The sequence below is a fragment of the Falco peregrinus genome, chromosome 1 (assembly GCF_023634155.1).
Source record: "Falco peregrinus isolate bFalPer1 chromosome 1, bFalPer1.pri, whole genome shotgun sequence".
Classification (NCBI taxonomy): domain Eukaryota; kingdom Metazoa; phylum Chordata; class Aves; order Falconiformes; family Falconidae; genus Falco; species Falco peregrinus.
In genome coordinates this window covers 108,279,105-108,298,681 of record NC_073721.1, presented here as the reverse complement: position 1 = coordinate 108,298,681, position 19,577 = coordinate 108,279,105, and the positions used below count along the sequence as shown (strand labels likewise).

Genomic DNA, 19,577 nt, shown 5'->3' with positions numbered 1-19,577 from the left:
TGAAATGTGTTTTCTCTGTTCCTCTTTTCCCCATGTCTGTTTTGCCTTTGAAGCAATAATGAAGAAAATATTTTCTCTGCTGCAACCCCAACAGCAAAACTAAGCGTGTTACTTTGTTTCAATTGCAGATATATTTCTCAGACAACATTGGGGATTGCTCTTCATTTCTATTTTTTTTCCTGCTTGAGAATTTACAAGAGCACCAGGTGTCCATGTAAGAAATTCTTTTTCTCACACCTGTTGTTTAAATTTGACAGGCATCAGTTCGAGTACGAACTTGTTAGCTTTCATTACACCACCTGAAAAAAGTGTCGTCATCCATTAAGTAGAGTACAGCTTCCCCTCCAGCATCAGTACACCTTGAGCTTGAGCCTCTTCTGATGCATCAATACCTTGCTTACCTTCGCACTGCAAGATTGGTTTTATTGGAGGTGGAGGGATAAAAAGAATCCAGGCTGAGTGGCAGGCATCGAGATTGAGTATGCGGGTAGTAAAACTGTTCTACTGAGTAATGTTAATCACACTAAAGCATAACTAAGTGAAGTGTATGTAAGTGTGTCTGGCATACACTGCTATATACCAGGAAGTATGTATAGCATCTAAAATGTGGAAATGGTTTTGGTTTTGTTCAAGCTCAAAGAAATAAATGATAGTATTTCCAATTCAAGTGGCTGATGGTTATTCCAAGTGGCAGGAGGGACAAACTGTCCCACACTTAGTGCTTACTGCAGAGGTCGGTCATCTCAGGTGGTCATCTTCCCTCAGTAGTGAAGTTTTTCAGATTTTCTTAGTTGTTTCCCATAGCTCTGCATGCAAAGGTACAAAAGAAATACCTACTTTAGTTTTTGAAGTGATGCTACTGTGGCACAAATCCGTGTAAATGCCATTCACCTGATTTACTCTTATTTTACATGTATGGAAAGGGGATGGAGTAAAATCCTTCCTTACTGATCTGTGTAGCATGTAGTAATTGTGCACTTGCACATCTTTAGAGGAAACATGCCTCAACTTGGGAACAATAATACTAAGCAAAGGAATGGAGTTTATAGTATGTGTGGACTCGCCCCCATAAGAATATGTGAGCCCAGTGCCAAATGCCTCCACCCAAATATCCGAGATGTTACTAATTTGATAAGAGGCCTTTTCCTGTTTTTTACTAGCCTGTGCAGTTTCTCAAGCTATCTGTGCTCAGTTCTCACGAAGAGCATTTTTAGTGGCACAGAACATGTCTGCAGAGTGAAACGAAGGGGCAATTGCAGCACAGGTAGGTGAAACCACACTAGAACGGATAGTCATAGCAGTGAATGTGTGGAAAATGGGCTGGCAACCAGCATGCACATATAGCTGGATGAGTATTTGATGTGAACTGCAGAGAAGCATTTGCTTGTGCAGTAGTTACCAGGAAAAACACATGCTGGAGCATCAAATAATTTGAATGGTTTGGGAAAATTGCTAGAATAGCTACTGAGAAGGCTCTAGAGTCTTCTGTCTAGAAAAGCAGATAAAGACAGTAAATGCAATCAGGACTGTACTCCTCACACAGGGGTATGCCTGAAGATTCACGTACAAAACCTGGAAACACATTTTTCCTCCTGCTGCTCTGTCGGTCAAAGCAAACGTACCTGTTGCTTTTTTTTCCTGACTTGCAGACACGTGCGGTGGAGGTGGCACTCGACCCTGGCCCATCAGGATGTCTGAATGCCGTTGCCTGGTCCACTTCTCTCCCGAGTAGGTTGCTCAGTGTCGGGCAGTCGTTCTCACTGCCACAGTTCTTGGTGCACAGTTGTCTGGGACGTGTTCATTTCGCTGAGTTTTATATTTGGGGGAGAAAGGTGGAAAGAGAGGTAGTTGTTACCCAGTTGTGAGGAGCTCTTCCCAGAGCAAGATGGAAAGCTTTCCTAAGCACCTGCGCTTCATAGCTGTATCTTCGGGCGTACGAGCTTCAGAATGAAGCCATATGGTTAATATGTTTAATCTTTTAGGTGTTTTACACCTTCCATGATTTGATACTTTTTTTTCCAGCAGCATATGTCAGTCTGAAAAGAGACACTCAGCAAAGTGAAAGGCACTGATGCTGCCTGGTTCCTGCCACGCTGCGTGGCGGTGGTTGTGCAAGCCGCCGGCTCCCAGAGCGTGTTGTACCTTTACCCCCTGAGTGGGAGAAAGTGGAGAGGGGGAAAAGGTTACACGCAGCAACTGAATTCTATTGATAAATGTGAAGCCAGCCTCAGGAACAACACTGTTCAGTTCTTTCTGTGCTCCGTTTTCTACCAGAAGAGATTGTTGCCTGGAGAATAACTTCAGGAAAAACAGGAAATAATTCTGTATGGGGTTTTTTTGTTTGTTTTTTTTTTTTTTTTTCCCGTGTGTGTGTGTGTGTGATGGTTTTCATTTTTTATTTACACTGATGTGTTTCTCAAATGTTCCTTCCCTACTTACTTTCAGCTGGTGACAATTATTTTTCCTCTGAGCCCCAAGAGGTTTAAAGCAGGCCTGAATTAAAAGTATGAGGAAATCACCACTGAGAAACTGGAGTTTCAAAATTAATGTTTTTGCAAAGAAGAAAAAGAAACGTGCGTGCCCTTTGGCTGGTCTGTAACCACAGCATGATCTTTTCAGCATTCCTTTCCCTGACATGCAAAATATTTCGCAAACTCCCATCCTGTTGTTTCTAGGAACTGTGTCAGACTGCATGCAACTTATAAAACTAAGGCAGTAACAATGTGGGACTATCAACTCTTCCATACTGTATTTTATTGAAAGTAAACAATCCCCAGGTGACACATCTTGAGTATAGAAGGAAAATGGAGTAAAATAAAGAGTTGCTTTTGTTTTGGGGGGGGGGGGGGGGGGGGGTGTTGGAGTTAAAAAATACATAAAGTTGCCAACCTATGGTGCTGTGTAAGTCTGCAGGTAGGTGAGCTGCTGCTTGGAGGGCAGGGCCAGCCCTGCCAGGCTCCCAGTTGGGGACAACCACAGCTGCCCTGTCTGGCAACTTGCAATGGGGACATGGACATGGCACTACTGTGCTGCTGGTGTGACCACAACAGCACCAGTGTTCCTGTGTAGTGTAGAAAATTACATCATGTTTAACTAAGCCTACTCAAGAAGTGAAGATTAACAAATATCTGAATCATAGATCAAGCAGAGCTGATCATGAACGTGTTGATCTCAGTGTCTAAAGACCCGCAGCATTATTTTTAATGCTGCTTTTTCTCCTGGTCGAGACATCTTACATGTTTAAAGATTTGTTCCTGATTAGTGTTTCTCAGCTCAGTTGTTGGAGAATTCACCCACCTGTGACCTTAGTTTAGAAAAAAAAATAAAATAATAATAAAAAACCAACCCAGGGAATATTTGAATCTTAAAGCTGTGAGTACGCACCTATTTATGTACCTTTTGGGGAAGGTGTGCCTAGTTGTATGGCTGGGTCCAACCGTCACGTTCTTGGTGCCCTTTGGTAGGGTTAGTGCTGGTACTGACATGGAACGTACGCTGTAAACACGCAGGTGTTACCGTATTTGATCAGCAAATAACAATACTCTGAAACTGCTGTGCCGACCAAGACCAAACAAAAACCGTACACAGGTGAGGAATCGGTAATAACAACCCAGGTCAGCCACGCTGATGGCCCCGAGAGAGATGGCACTGCAGGAACCACCCTGCTAACAGCTGCTCCAGGTGCTGAGGTTTCTGGCTGCCATCTACTGTGCGAACACTCTGCGCCAGGGGGGAATGAAGAGTGTCTCTTGGTCCTCCAATAAATGAAATAGCTTCTGAAAAGAGGGAGGGAAAGCAAAGCCTGGTTTCTCTCTACAACTAACATTCCTTTATTTACCGTCTTTTCAAATTCAGAAAGAACTTGCGGTTTTTTAAATCTTTCCTATACTGAGAGTAGAAATGTCAGGTGTGATCAAGGGAATCAATATCCCTTTACTCTTCGCATTTTCCATCAATATCAGTTTCCCCTATATCTATGCATACAAACAGGTAATGTTTTTTAATTGCTGCTTTCCTATTTTTCTTCATTTTATTAGCACAAATATAAATGACAGTCCTTTTTGACAATTTTAGCTTTAGTCTGTTAATTGTTTTCCATTAGATTCAACATTTTTAGATCCAGAAGTCTTTACAAATGTTACAGTCTTAATTATAATTATTGGAATCCAGTTGGAATAATTGGAATCCGTTGGATTAATGGAACATTTCATTGCTTCACAATAAATTTGAACAAAGAAAACAAACAAGTTTCTTTACACTGCTACTTCCTAAATTTTTAAAAGCCCCTTCCTACAAACTCAACCTGCAAGCTTTCAGGTTCGGGTCTCTGGCCATTATAAATGGTATTTAACAGGATGAAAGAGCAGAGCTGGCTCATTATTTCAGAACTGACCAGCCCTTTATCAGGGGAATACTAATGGGCATCACTTGTCTCCTATCATTCAGACCTTAGCTGTTGTTTGTTAAAAATATTACCCATCTTTTCAATCTCAATGGAAATGTTAAATTTAGGGGCATGTCACTGTAGAATTTTGCCATGCTGGTGAGCTAGAAAAGCAAATGAGATCACCACAGCAAAACCACTGAGATCAAAGTCCAGATCTACAGGCTGGAACAGCCATAGCATCTGTTAAACATCGCTGAGACACCAGGATCCACAAAAGCACTTGCAGAAACGGAGGAAGACTGACAGAACTGACCAAGTTGTTTTTGAAATGCCTGTAGATTTATTTTTTTTTAAAGAGTCACGTTTTAGGAAATACTCATGAAGCATCATGATTTGCAAATACTTGGTGTTTCCACATATTGCTGACCACCAGCAGCAGAATGAGCATATTAGACCTTTTGGTGGTGGGCTACATCACTGCAGAACAGTATAAAAGCTACCGACCACCCAGCTCACATGGTAACAGCACGATGAAAAATACAGTGAACACAGGAGCGTATGACTGCAAGGGCTAGATCACTAGGAAGATACATAAACACTTTGGTTTAAGGCCTGGTGCTATTGAGCCTTTGGTGTTTGACTCAAAGGCTATGAAGACTTAAAGGATTCTTGATGGTGAGACTCCAAAGCTGGCCCGCCTTGAGGTGAGTGAGCACAACCTCGCTTTGCCAAGAGACCCATCATGTGGCATCATTGTTTATTATCTGAATAAGGCATATTTCTTCACACAGGCTTTTCAAATCTGCAAAGTGCAACTTGGTAAGGAGGCAGAGTAGAGGAAAAGTCAGCTGGTTTAGTGCTAAACCAAGTAGGGTTTTTCCACTATGCCAGAGGGGGCTCCAGATGGACTTTTCTGGCTGTGTTACATAAGAAAGATGGATTACAGCTGAGAGTCTGTGCCTATACTTCTAAGTGACTGATAGACCGTGACAGAAGAAAAACATTGGGGTTTTTTTTTTTTGGTTAAATTTAGAATTGGATTAGCCTTGTGCTTGCTATCCTCATTTTCCCTTGCAATCAGTGGGAGCAGAAAATTCTCAAAATCTTATAAGCCTGATACCTCAACTCAAAGTTAAACAAAACCAGCAGCTTAGAGGAGGCATACAACAGCAGCCCACGTTGTGCTACTGGATTTAACACAAAGCTCTTCACCAAGGCAATCAGAAAAATGGCAAGATCCGTTTCTGGCTTAGGCCCATTCAAAAGTGTGATGCCAAAGAGTGTTCCTACTGAGCAGGTTAATGTAAGAATGCAGAGAATCCTGCTGCAAAACACTCCCAGAGACAGTTTAACACAGTGAAAATGAGTTATGGGAAAGTAAATACAGCATCTTGTACCACTTGGGTATGAAGTTGTACTGTGATAAGCAACGGAGTTTTATTGAGAAAATACTAATGAGAAATAAATGCCTGCAGTGAAAAGTGTAGCATCTGGTCTGCATTTGACTTCACACATGAAAGCTATTTGGCCTGACTTCCTTCCAAATCCTGCAGGTTTTGAGATCATTGGACATGAAGGAGATTGAACTCCCTAAATTAGCATCTCAAAATTTTCTCCTAGCAGAGCATACGTGGAGTTCTAAAAGGACAGACTCCCCATTTTCACTTACCAGTATGGCTCATTATTTTGCATTTTTTAAGCTGTTGTATTCTCTGTCGACATCTGTAACATTTATGGAGTGGCCATCATTAAAGTTTGTTAGCTATTGTTCAAGAATCCTTCAACATGAGTACATCGGATTTTAAGTCACTGTCTAAACACCCCAGAAAACCTCCAAGAAAGAAATGGCACCCCCCTGCACAGTCTATCACACTGGGCACCAGGGGCTTTCTGCACAAAAAGCTTTCTGCATTGCTAAGTAATGATACGTTCCGGTCAGTCTCTCTGGGATTTGCAGGTTTAAGGTCCTTAGAACAGCCCAGCCTAAGGCATTCCCGTGAGAGGACTGACTCTGAACAGTAAACAAGAAAGGCTATTATTTCTCCACTGGTCAGACACCACGGCACTCTCCATAGTACGCCAAGGGCTCTGCTGCTTTTGGTACTGCCTCTAGAATCTTCTACTCATCTTGGACCACAGCGCACTTAGTTTATATAATCTAGTCCCTCCCTGTCCTCCCCTCTTGCACTTAAAACTATTGGACTGAGTGGCCTGAAATCCAAAAGAAGCGCATTAAGAGTGCTAAAAAAAGACTGAAATTAGCTGTTAACTGAGGGCTTCTTTTAACCTTCTTTGGACCTAACACCATCTGCTCTAGCATCACTGCAATTACTAATTTCACAGCAATGACATAGAGGAAGGGGAATGCCTGAGTACCTTCATAGTAATGAAGATATTTTGATGCTCCAGTTAGACATGTGGACTAACATTTCCACTGACAGCATTGAGTGGCTCTGGATCTGGCTTTGCATTAGGCACATACGGTCTCTTTGTCACAGAAGGCTGACGTGAAGATCCCAAATCTGCAGACTCATCCACCTAACAAAGCTCGCAAGAGTCCTCGTTATTGGGTGTATCCTTGGATGGAACTCGGATCTAACTGACATGCTGCCTACCTGTCAATCTGGATCTGCTGATGCACTGATGCTTCTGCTTTCTCGAGTAATATCATCCCTATTTGGTCACTCTTCCATCTTTTTAGCTTGCTGCTCAGTCAACATTCAAATCATTCAAGAGAACTATTAGAAGTTTATTGGAGACCAGATATGAGAAAGGTTTTGAGATTAAAGGCGCCAGTTGGAGGGCACTGTTCTCTCTCTGCAGTCTCTAAAGAGAGCAGCTATGTGGAAAAAATATTTCTGTGAGCGAATGCTGTGCTCTCGGCACTGCTGTAGGCTGAAACCAGGCTCTAGAACCAGCATTGGAAAAGTCAACATTTGTAAGTCATTCCTCACTAACCTAGGTCAAATATGCTCATCTTGCAGTTAAAGGCTTTTATCTTGGTGTTAGCCTAGCTTGCCCTGCTTCACTTCTGCCTGGCATCCATTCAGCAGCAGGCTTCCCCCATTTGATCCCACCATCATTTGCTGCAGATTTAAGATCAGAAGTAACGCCGTGGCTCGAGGCACCCTTTGGCTCCTCGCTGTCCTTCTCACATGTCAGTGCGATGGAAGTGTTGGTGAAACCCAGCTTACAGCCTGGCTTCCGTCGGGAGACAGGGCAGGCTCTGCTGAGCCGGCCGGGGGGCTCCCAGTGCCCACCGGAGGGACAGCGCTTTCCAGCCATTCTTGTTAAGGATTCTCAAGGGTTTGGGCGGGATTCACAGGGATTTGCCTGTTACCAGGTACTGCCTGTCACTGCATTTGCACGCACAGGTGGCTTTTGGTGCTTAAATAAGCAAAGCGGCTGAGAACGGCCTTCCCTGGCCTGGCGGGAGGGAGCGTGGGGCAGCGGGGGGAGTGCAGGCCGCTGAGGCGGGGCCCAGGCCCGGCCGCCCTGCGCGGGCCCCGCCGCGGCCGCAGGGCCGTGCCGTGAGGCGGCGGCCGGCCCCGGCGAGGGCGCGGGGCGGGCGGCTCGGCAGGCTGAGCCCGCTTTTAGCCCGCAGCTGATGCAGCCCGCAGCTGATGCAGCTGATGCAGCCCGCAGCTGATGCAGCCCGCGGAGAAGCCGCTTGCGCCGGGAGGGTCCCGCTGCCGGCCCCGCTCGCCCCGAGCCGGCGCGGCGCCCGGAGGCGAGCGGCTGCCCGCGCTCGATGCGCTCGGAGCTCGGCCGAGCGAGCGCTCGGGAGCGGCTGCGGCTGCCTGGCGGGCACCCGGCACGGCGCAGCCATGTACGGGCTGGCGCGGGCCCTGCGGCGGGCGGCGGCCCCGGGGCGGCCCCCAGCGCCCCGGCGGGGGGGCGGCGGTGCCGGAGCGCGGCCCTGGGGCTGGGGGCTGGCGCTGGGGCTGGCGCTGGGAGTGAAGGCTGACGGCGGGCAGGCGGCGGAGGCGAGCGCGCTGCCGCCCCCTCGGGGCTTCGGCGCGGCCATCGAGAGGAGCAGGGACCTGCTGCGGAGGATTAAGGTGCGCGGGCGGGGAGCAGGGGGTCCCGGCCGTGCGAGCTCCCGGGAGCCGGCACCTCCCTCCCCTGCGCCTCGCCCTGCCCGCCAGCCGCCTCCCTGGGACGCGGGGGCGCGGGGCGGGGCGGAGCCCGCTGAGGTGCCGGGGCTCCCCTGCCCCCCCCCCCCCCCCCGCCTCGCGGAATGGTTCGTTCTCCGCCTTGGGAGCGCGGTTCCCGCGGGCGCCTCCGGCCGGGCCCAACTCGGTGCGGGAAGGGGGTGTCGGGGGGCAGGGGGGGCCGGGGGGGCTGTGGAAAGGGGGGAGAAGGGCTGAGGGGGGGTGGGGGTGTTTAAAAAGTGATGCTGTGCAAATCTAACCGAGGCCTCTTTTAAACCCCGCTTGCTGCTGGGCGGGGCGGTTGGCGTGTCGCGTGCAGCCCGTGGTGGTTTGTTTCTGTTCAGTATTTCTGGCGCGTCCTGATCGCTAATTTAATGAGATAAATGACGGTGTGTCCGTGATTGTTGTGGTCAGGGACGCCGTGGCAGCCGCGTGCCTGCTGCAGCAGCGCTGGGGTCTGGGGGAGGGGTTTGACCCTTTTTAATGTCGCCTGTGTGGTTTTGTGACAGGATGAAGCAGGAATCCCGGGTATACTAGTCGGAGTTTCTGTAGATGGAAAAGAGGTCTGGTCAGAAGGTTAGTATACGGGGTAATAGTTGTGTGTGGCGGTTGGGAAGCGATGGATGGTTTAAAAATTAACAATTTGGACGCACTGGGCTGGGATTTCATCCATTTGATGTCCCATCTCTGGAGAGTGGCCAGAAGCAGGTGCCTCGGGAGTATGAAGTGATGCTTTCCTCACCAAACTTCAATAATTTCTGGGAATCAATTATTTATTAACTTCCCAAATGTGCTAGTATATCTCAACTTCATTTTTAAGAATCTTTTTTTCATTGATTTTTTTAGGTTGGCCCTTGGATGTACTTGTACTCTAGGCATACAGCCGTTCGTGGTCTGGCAGGGCTGTACATAGGAGGTGAAGCGCTGCTCTGCCCATGGCAACTAGTTAATAAATTACTAGTCACCATTATCCTGGCTGGCATCAGGTGCGCTGGCTCCCATTTGTGGGCTGAGGAGCAGCTCACAGGTGTCAGCCTAACAGAATTGCAAGTGATTTTTCTGGTTACACAGTTTAGTTTTAAAGAGAGTCTGTTAGTACGGCTCATATCATGTAGACATTTGATGTGTATTTAAAAAAAAACATACCCACCAAACTGCGTGTTTGTTTTCAGAAAGATTTTTATAATGTGTTTTGTGGGTTTTAGACAAATTGTAGTAGTAAATGCCAGTGTATTTCATTAACAAGTTAATTTAAAAAAAATCTTTGTAAGCGAGATCATTACTAACTTTCATCTGAGAGTCTGTTGTTGCCTTAACTTTTATATATGTGTAAAGCTGATTACAGGTTTTCATTTCTCTTTCATCATGACGGCAGTGAATTGGAGAGCCTCTGGTACCTTTTGTAATGTGGCCTAATAAGAAAATTGTGCTACAAATTGATCACAGACTTTCTTGAGTCAGATAGCTTTTTTTTGTCTCAAATCACCTAGCAATAAAAGCAGATGATTTTGTAAGACTTGTGCAGAATCCCGTCCTTGACGGGCAGGGAAGTGCCTGATGGCACTAGTGCCAGGGTTGTAGTTTGTCACTGGGACTGCCGGATCCAGCAGCCAGGCTGAGCATTCTGTCCCCTGCTGCGGGCTCGGACAGCACTGCCCCGAGCGGGGCAGCGGGGAGGTGGGTGGCAGTGCTCTAGCAGGCTTCTGGCTCGTCTTGTCCTCCTCCCTTCTTCCCAGGAGAAGAAAATAGGAACAGGTGGAAGTTGTGTGTGTTCTGTGACCATGGGACTAAACCTGCTTTCTTGCTAGGGTCAGGAGGGTGGTTTGAGATTTGGAAATTATTTTCACACAGGAGTGTAGCGTCTGGGTTCACAAGCACCGTGTGAGCACTCGAGTGCCAGCTTTACGTAAAAGAAAGGATCGTGGGCAACTGACACATCATCTGGTTTGTTCCTTGTATTTTGGCAAGGTTTTTTTCCTGAGTGGTTCGTTATTAGACTACGGTTTTATACAGAGACACACGCATTGCTTGCAGGCCCTGCTTGCGCTGAGAACTGCAGATACGTCATCGCTGCATTTCATTGCTTTTACTGCTGCAGCGTCGCTTGCAGTTTCTTTGGCACTAGCTCAAACTGAAGACCAGTATGGGAGCTTGATAATGCCTTATTAATTCCAGTTCTTGCTACCAGACTTGTGACTTAGTTACATGAGAAAAGACTGGTATAGAGGCTAATAAGCTGTCTTTTAATTGAAGTCGTGCCAACTGATGTTGAAACACAGTGTATAACAACACTGTTCTGTGAAACTTTACAGCTTAGGTAGTTGCTGTGAGTTTGTGAGTGGCTTCCTTTCTCAGTTTCTGTATTGATAAAATAAGACCCTTTACCGTTTCAACTATTAATTCAGAACAATAAAAGGAGTATTTCTGACTATTGGTCAGTTATTTTACAGTCCAGATTTTGGTCCCTGTAGTTTTTCTACATTGGATGTTTGATCTCAGGAGTGTCATTTCGGTCTTAATTTTCCATCTCATTTATCATTAGGCTTGTTTTGTAGTTGTAATAACTTGGGATGCAATTGGCCAGTACAATGGGCTTTGATTAGCTGTTCCTACTACATTAAAATGGTTTTAACTGAATTGAGGCAGGAGCAGGGATAATCCAATGTTTCAGGTCCCATTTTAGTTAGAGGAAAAATACTTTAAGGAGCCAGTAAATCTAATTCATTGAACATAATTCATTCGTCATGTCTCTATGCAAAATATTTACTACAGTGTTTTGATTTTCTTAAAGGTTTGGGTTATGCTGATGTAGAGAATCGTGTAGTATGTAAACCAGAGACGATCATGCGAATTGCTAGTATTAGCAAGTGTCTTACAATGATGGCTGTTGCTAAATTGTGGGAAGAGGGGAAACTGGATTTAGATGCCCCAGTGCAGAAGTATGTCCCTGAATTTCCAGAGAAAGTCTACGAGGGTGAAAAGGTATGTAATTGCTTATTGGTAATACTTTTTTGGATTTTTGTTCCTGTCTTTGCACAGCTGTTAAGTGTACAGGTGCCTGTATCTGGACCTATTCCTGTAAGACACCAAAAGGCATTTAGACAAGTACTGATGTTTGCTGCTCGAAAAAGCAACGCTGGAAATGTGGATCTTCAGGTTGACATCAAGTCTGTAGTGTGCACGCATACATGTATATATTTTAACTGGGTTTAATACATGATACTTAAAAGGTCTTGTATCTTTGTTCCTGGTCATCTTGAATTTTACTTTTCTGGTGATTTAGTGCGCATGGTATCTTTAAAGAAGAGAGCTCACATTTCAATATTGTCGTTTCTAGGTTGCTATTACTACAAGACTGTTAGTGTCACACTTGAGTGGGATTCGTCACTATGAAAAAGATATTACAAAAGTAAAGGAAGAAAAGGAAAAAGCAAACAGAGCATTTAAACTAACAAAACCCAATCGGGATAAAGAACAAGAAGGCAAAGGGATTGAGAAGGCTGATCCTGTCAAGCCGAGGAAAGAACACGAAGGTGAAGTAAAAAGCCGAAATTCAAAACCTGGCAGGAGAGACAAGGAATTTGAGCAAGAAGAGTATTATTTGAAGGAAAAATTTGAAAGTGTGATTGAATCGCTGAAGATATTTAAAAATGATCCTTTATTCTTTAAACCAGGTGAGTTTCTAGTCGTGTAGGCCAAAATGTGCTCTTCTGGTGAAATGTTTGTTTCAAACTGTTTTACATGCAGTGAAGGTAGAGAGTCCAGTAAAGAGTGTTTGTTTGGGGGATTTGGTTTGTTCTGCCTCTACCCGCCACCCCCCTCCCTTTTTTTTTTTCCTTTCTTTTTTTTTTTTTTTTTTTTTTCTTACTGTGCCCCATTAAAAGCTCAACAGAGAAATATCTGGGCTGTTCTGCACCAACTATCTGGTCATGTAATTGTCTTAAAACTGACATAACTTTCAAGACTGAACTGATCAGGATTTTATCAGTTCAGCTTTAGATAACACTCTATTATAGATATCTTTACTAATTTTCTAACTTAAAGATTATGCTTATGTAGATACTTTCTAATAGTGTGTCTGCACCATAATCCAGCAGGTTTAAAATGGGATGTAACCAAGACTTCACTGGTAATTAAAAAAAGTCCTAGATCATGCAGGGGAGAGAGAAAGTGGGATCTCAGGCAGAAATAAGACTTTTTTGCAGGAGCTGCAAATAATGCAGCAAGTGCTATAAAACGTACAAGTTACTGAATTTATAAATGCTAAAGCAGACAGTAATTTTGGTAACGAAATTGTTAGTATCCACTTATAAAATATTTTGTAGATACTTCCTCTGTTCATGCTCTGAGCCTTCTAGGTGTGAACAAAAAGCAAAATATTTTAGTGAAGCACTAAACCTCAGCTAAAACTTTTTACAGAAAGACCACAAAATCACAGAATTGTTGAGGTTATTTTTTGTTGGAATTCCAGAAGTTAATTGTGGAGAGGACTGAGGAACTTCAGGTCTAAGTTTTAAATGAGTTGGGTTAACAGGCAAATGATACATCTTGCTGATAAATATAAGTGATGTATAAATGCACACGGTATATAATGTGCATTTAAAGAGGGAGGGGTGGGCAGGGGGTGAAGTTAACCACTTACCATCTTGGAGAGTTCTAGGAACCATTTCAAGTAAGAGGTCTGTCTAGACTGTAGGCAGTTCAGCAGTTGCTTGATGTAGATGTTTCATAAAAAGCATTAGCGCAAGAATGAGATTTTTAAAAAATGAGACATTGTTTTGTAAATTACGTTGTCTTAAATAATATGTATATTAGCGTTCATATAATCTTTCTGGATCTTCTAGAGCTAGAAAACAAGAACTAGAAACATTATGACAAAAGTGATCAAGACCTTTGAAAACCTTAAGCGAGTACTACCTGTGTCTTTTGGTCTCTAAGGTATAGACACCCGAACAAGTCTTGGTAGATGAGTGTCTTTTAAGAGTAATTTCAAGGTTTACTTCAGCTTTCCAAATCCAGACAGCCTTGTTAGAACTGGGGTGGTAAATCTTTCGGAAAGGGTGTTAAATGTCAGTCTTCACGTCTCGTCATGAAACCTGGCTGTACGTGCAGATCCCTGAAAATTCTTTCACCCTGTTCTCTGAGCTACCTGCAGTTGGGAAGCATCTGTGTCTGCCTGCCGTACAGAAATTCCAGGGTCCAGTATCATCAGCTTATGATTCACACCATATTAAAAGGGGGGTGGAGCAGGAGTCTTTTAATTGATTATTCATTGCTAGATATAGTTTTATTTGCACATGTGGTTACTTAAATGGAATCTGAAAGATAAAATAGAAGCATTGTGCAGCTAACTTCTGTCTTTTGCCCTTTCTCATTGTGTTTCTTTAAGGTAGTCAGTTCTTGTATTCAACGTATGGCTTTACTCTCTTAAGTGCTGTTGTGGAGAGAGTTTCAGGACAAAAATTTACAGATTATATGCTAAAAATGTTCCGTGATTTGGATATGCTATCGACTGTACTAGATGACAATGAAGCAATGATATATAACAGAGCAAGGTAAACCAGGATGAAATGTTTTTTTTTCCCCACAGCAATTGTTGCTCTTTCTGTCTATGTTAAGCCAAATCATATAACTGATTTTATGTCAGCCTTGTGGTATTGGTCTGTAATTAGCATGCAAAATTACAGAATAGGAAATAAGTATTGCTTGTTATAAGAGTATATGTGGGGGGAGTAGCAGGGGTGATTTTCAAGTTTGCTTTTATTTGGGGTACAAATAAGCAGGTAAGTGTAAATAGAGTAAAATAAAGGAGTAGCAAAGTGATTATGTTAGAATATATCATTACCTTGGAACTCTTAAAAAAAATCAGTATATTATGCAAACCATGTAATTGTAATAGTTTCACAGTAACGTATAGTTTTCATAAATTAAATTGTAGTATCAATTTTAACCAGGATTAAAATTCTGTTTAACACAGAACATGCTTTACCAATTGATTTCTTTTTATTAACTTAAAACAAACCAAGACAGAAAAAAAAAAGAACCACAAAAACCTCCAAATAAATCTGTGTGATTGGATAATCAAATAAGGGGTAGAGTTTCTTGTCTTTCTCTCCAGTCTTATTCTGTTGACCTGCCTGTCTGGGCTCTGAAATTGATTTATTGACTCACTTGCTAAACTTCGGTGCACGAGAATTCTAACTGAATCACAAAAGCAGGCTATGGAAAAAGTCTCATGAAAATGAGACTCAAGCTTTTTAAAAGTTTGGCTTCTAAAATCCTCTCAAAGAATGAAAATGGTGATGAACATGTGAATCCCAAGTTTATAGTACTTAGAAGTGTATATTTAAAGTGTGTGTGTGCAGACACACTGAACAGTTTGCACTGCTTTAGGGATAGCTTTAGTGCTATATTCTGAGATGCTTTGTGCTGGTATTTATTTTGCTTGCAAATTTTCAGAGGTTGTGCTGTTGATGTGGATGTTAGGGATGCTCTTACAAGTTCTCAAGCTTATACAGTCAAGTTCTTTTAAATGTATGTGTGTATATTAACCCTTCTGTAAACTGAAATATAGTAGGGATGAAAGAATTGGGACAGATGCTGGTTGTGGGGGTCTTTTTATGGGCTATGTCTTGTTAAGCAAAACAATGCTAATGTGATGGTTTCGCTTCTACAAAAAGCTTGGTGCCTCAAACTAGAATATACTGCCATGTTGTGCCTTCTTTAATGGTTTGGTTACACCGTATTTGACATGAAAATGTTTAAAAATTCATGTTCCAGATCTTTTAGAGGTGTAACTCAAGCATTTCAGCATTTTTGTAACAGGTTTTATTGTGATCAAAAAAAAAAAAGTACTCCAGGGACGCAGAGATAGAGTCACTGGCAGTCGATGGTAGCCTTGGACCATTTGTCTGTCTTCCTTGGCTTCAACATCCGATTTTCAGTATTATGGCCTTCAGAAGTTCCCTAAAAGCTTTCCAATCGAAGTGCAGACTAGATAGGGAATGTATCTCTGTACCATCTGATAGTGGGCTTGCCCTGCTCCCCGTGCCCCCCCCCCCCCCCCCTTTATTTTTTTGGTGTGGTTCCTTTTCACAACTCTCAAAGTACTCCAGGGACCTCTTGCGGTCCAAAGGCCAAAGGCTGAAATTCACCGGAGTATGTAGTTACTGTAGTTATTCAGCATTTCTTTTCATGTGTTGCATGAAATCGGTCAAGCCATTACTGGACTGGTTTCTTCAAAAGCACAGTTCAGTCTGCGCTCCTGTTGTGTGGTTTGTTCAGCAATTCTGGTTAGTAGTTTCTAATTTGTGTTTTAATGACAGGCTTTGCAAGACTCTTTCATGCTTCTCCCTTTTCTTAGTAGTTCCGGAATGTTCAGTTGTTGTAGTATGTGGGAGCTGTAGTAGGGCAGTGGGGGGAAATCGGTCGTAAATGGAAACGATGGTCTCGGAGTGCTTATGTAAAGCTTCAGTGAAATTTCAGCTCAGTGTCTGATAATCATGGGGCAGTTGCAGGATTCCTCTTTCTTAAAACATTTTAAATCTAGTACAGGGATTTAGGAAAAATCCTGTGCTGGCTGACATACAGGTTTTTGTCCATCTCCAACTTGTGAGTAAGCAGGAATATTACTTTTACTGAACCTAAGCTTCTAACCTAGGAAGTCACCTTAATTTTTGTTTTCCCATCTGAATTTCCTGTTGATTTTTCTGCAACAAACGTATTTAAGAAGAATATATTTTAAAAATTTCTAAAGCTTCATGAGAACAAGCTAATATGTGCTCAGTTTGCTCTTTAAAGGCAGGGCAGCTTAAAACACTTGTGCATAGTATCTGAGAATGACAAGTTGAATTTTCTTGAATTCTAGGTGTTACGTTTACAACAAAAAGGGACGGCTGGTAAACGCACCGTATGTGGACAACTCTTACAAGTGGGCTGGCGGTGGCTTTCTTTCGTCAGTAGGTGACCTTCTGAAATTTGGAAATGCCTTGTTGTACAGTTATCAAGCTGGACAGTTTAAAAAAAATAACTGCAAACTTCTTCCTGGGTACCTCAAACCAGACACAGTCGCAATGATGTGGACCCCAGTGCCAAAAACAGAAGTGTCGTGGGACAGGGATGGTAAATATGCAATGGCTTGGGCTGTAGTAGAGAAAAAACAACAATGTGGCTGTTGCAGACAGCAGAGACACTATGCATCTCATACGGGTGGTGCCGTGGGGGCAAGCAGTGTCCTCCTCATTCTTCCTGAGGAGCTGGACTCTGAAGCTCTAGGTACTGGGCTAGTGACACCACCTAGAGGAGTCATCGTTAGTATTATCTGTAATATGCAATCGGTTTCCCTCAACAGCACTGCCTTAAAGATTGCAAGGGAGTTTGATAAAGAAAAATGGGCCCAATATATAGATTAGAAAAAGAGGCACGTGTAACTGAACTCACTGTACTAAAACACAAAAAACAAATAGAGACGGGTGTAATTGGACTCCAAGTTCACCAAGAATATGTGAAGAAAAAGCCTCAAAATTCACTTAATTAACTTCTGCTAGTGGTGCTAAACTTATGTGTAACTAGAATTCATCTCTCAGGGAAGTTCGTAATTTACAGAACAGTAGAATGTAACAGTTAAATCTGACTTGCTGTAGTACCTGTGTAAATGACCATCGTATTAACAGGTTTTTTGTCATCCAGTCAAGCACGTGAGCAAGATTGAAAAAAACCTAGCATTGGTTTCTTGCACCAAGAAGTACAAGAACCAGTTACCTTAAATGTTAAACTTTTGAAAAATTTCACATCTTGATTTGAGCACACACAGACAATTTGTTATTCTCACAGTTCCAGTCTGCCAAAACTGTTCAGTATCACATGATAAAGGAAAATGGGTTTACTGTTGATTTTTATATTTTCATGTAGCGCTTTTCTTACTTGCTTAAAAAGCAAAAAAACCCCAACAAAACCCAAATCTTGAAGCTACCTCCAGAGTGTGGATTGATACCAGAAGTACACTTTTGTCAGAGCTTGGATTGTTAAGAATTAGAAAAGAATGAAGCTAGAGCAATATAAGTAAAAACCTTTTTGTCATTTAGATGTCCTCTCTTCTGTTTTTATTGGACACAGAGAATGTGTGAGACTCGTTTACTGTGAGGTGTGGGTATTCTTTCCATAGCCAGGTATGCCCAAATAGCACAACATGTTGAGCTCTCGAATGATGCACGTGCTAATTTCGGTAGCCAGAAATGGCACTGTATTCTGTAATGTAGATATTCCTTTAGATATAGGAGTTAGGAACTCAAATGACTCAAAAAAAAAAAAAAAAAAAAAAATTCAAAGCCCATGCTTGAAGCCTGCAGTAGAAGTCTTCACAGACTTTGAGAGTTTTGTTGGGTTTTTTTGAAAACCATCCTTTTTTCCATTGGGAGACCTGAGGTCAAACAAGAAATTGTGATGGAGCTCCAAAGAAGCATTTTCTGATTGTCAGTTTTACTATAGGAATATAGTAACATCTGAATATGTTAATTTTATGTATTTCATAATGGCATGGAAGGTCTCCAGGATTTACCCCTATCCCTCTTCCCCTGCAGTTACATCAGACAGTATTTCCAGGCTGAGATAAACCGAAATACCTTTCAGGAAAGGTTTGAACGCTTCTGTCCCTGCACTGTTCAGCAGCTCTGCTTCTTTGAATTTAAGGAACAAGACGTGTTGGGTAACAGCTAGCAGAGGACAGCCTTACCTGCCTCGTTCCCATGTTAGTGCTTTTGGCATTAACTTTGTCATCGTTACCTGCCCTGTGATGAAACAGTGTGCTGTCATCTCTGTTCCCAGTATGCCTACGGTAACATCTATAACCTAAGACTGACAAATCGGGAAATTTAGTGTTTTGAGGTGTCAGTGTTTTCCCTACATTTTTAATTGAAGCTAGTAGGACTGGTTTAGTACTCTTCATAATTATAATCATTCTGGTGCCTTAAAACACTAAAAGCTTACACCTAAACTATTTATTTGCTTTTTCAGCCCACTCACCAAAACTTCACTTTATTTATTCAGTAATAACGGGTTGTCTTTTCTCAATAATACCAAATCAGTAGAGACGACAGAGAGAACCTTTCTGAACAAACTTTCTTTTGGCCAGGCAATAAATTACCTACTCTTCCACTGAAGTCTTTGATACTGTTGACAGTTCCAATGCAGAAGTACTGGAGATGAGCATCTTCTACAATAGCAACATTTTTTTTCCCAGGTCTCGAGAGCATCTACTAGCTGGGGAAACATGCAGCAGTAGAAGTCATTACCTGTTTTATGCAGGGAACATGAGTTAAGTAGTTATGAGTTGTCTTCGTGTTGAGGAAGGCATGAGTAGAAACAGACCAAATACAATGTTTTAAGTATAGAAAATTTGAAAAGTATCGCTTACTTTAGGATTTGCACCGTACAAGAAAAGTATGTTTTACCTGTTTTGCAAATGGTATTTATTGTTCTTTAAAACCATTTTGCATACTTGAGAGAAGACATATTTCACTCACTGATGACTGTGTTTGGGTTTAGACAAAGATTCAGAATGTAGAAGGCATAGGTTTACCATTACGCTTGTGTTTGTATGACCAGGTGCTAATAAATGTAAAATATTTGAAGAATGTACTAAAGTGAGTAACAGTAAGAAGTGTTTAAGGCTTTTCTAACCCCAAGATACCAACAACAGTATCTCACTCCCCTCATAGAATATGTTTAGCCACTAACATTTTATATACATACCATGTTCTTTAAACTGTATTTCCTTTATCTTAAGGCTTTTTCTTTAAAAAAAGTCTGTTGTCACGTGTACAATATAGGAGATGGTATGATGTCTTAACTTTCACCTTCTAGTACCTGGAACAACACGAGTCACTGACTTTCTCTGATTTGGTATTAATTAATCATGAGTTCCTATCTTTTAGGGTGGAGGAAGAGAAGGCAGAGATAAGGGAGACTAAGAATCAATCTGGCCTTAGCACATGTATTCAGGTCGCAAGTGAATGAATATTGCCACTTGGATCTTTGTG

General features: G+C 42.6%; 1 protein-coding gene across 3 annotated transcripts; it reads left to right on the top strand.

The window, feature by feature from the left end:
* The first annotated feature begins 8,073 nt into the window (after positions 1-8,073).
* Positions 8,074-19,316, top strand: LACTB (lactamase beta). Of its 3 annotated transcripts, none has more exons than XM_055806589.1 (6): positions 8,074-8,448; positions 9,051-9,117; positions 11,333-11,523; positions 11,879-12,215; positions 13,931-14,096; positions 16,409-19,316. In XM_055806589.1, exons 1-6 carry the CDS (start codon positions 8,215-8,217, stop codon positions 16,950-16,952), a joined length of 1,539 nt encoding a protein of 512 aa, XP_055662564.1. In that variant the 5' UTR covers positions 8,074-8,214; the 3' UTR covers positions 16,953-19,316. The 3 variants fall into 3 exon arrangements, with proteins under 3 accessions (XP_055662564.1, XP_055662573.1, XP_055662581.1); XM_055806598.1 differs by lacking the exon at positions 8,074-8,448 and adding an exon at positions 8,611-8,630; XM_055806606.1 differs by lacking the exon at positions 8,074-8,448 and adding an exon at positions 8,666-8,689.
* The last annotated feature ends 261 nt before the right edge of the window (positions 19,317-19,577 follow it).

Excerpts from the sequence above, each read along its gene's own strand:
- LACTB (XM_055806589.1), top strand. The coding sequence starts at position 8,215 with ATGTACGGGCTGGCGCGGGCCCTGCGGCGGGCGGCGGCCCCGGGGCGG. Across the intron at positions 9,118-11,332 it reads AAAAGAGGTCTGGTCAGAAG|GTTTGGGTTATGCTGATGTA; the intron begins GTTAGTATACGG and ends ATTTTCTTAAAG. Across the intron at positions 11,524-11,878 it reads AAGTCTACGAGGGTGAAAAG|GTTGCTATTACTACAAGACT; the intron begins GTATGTAATTGC and ends TGTCGTTTCTAG.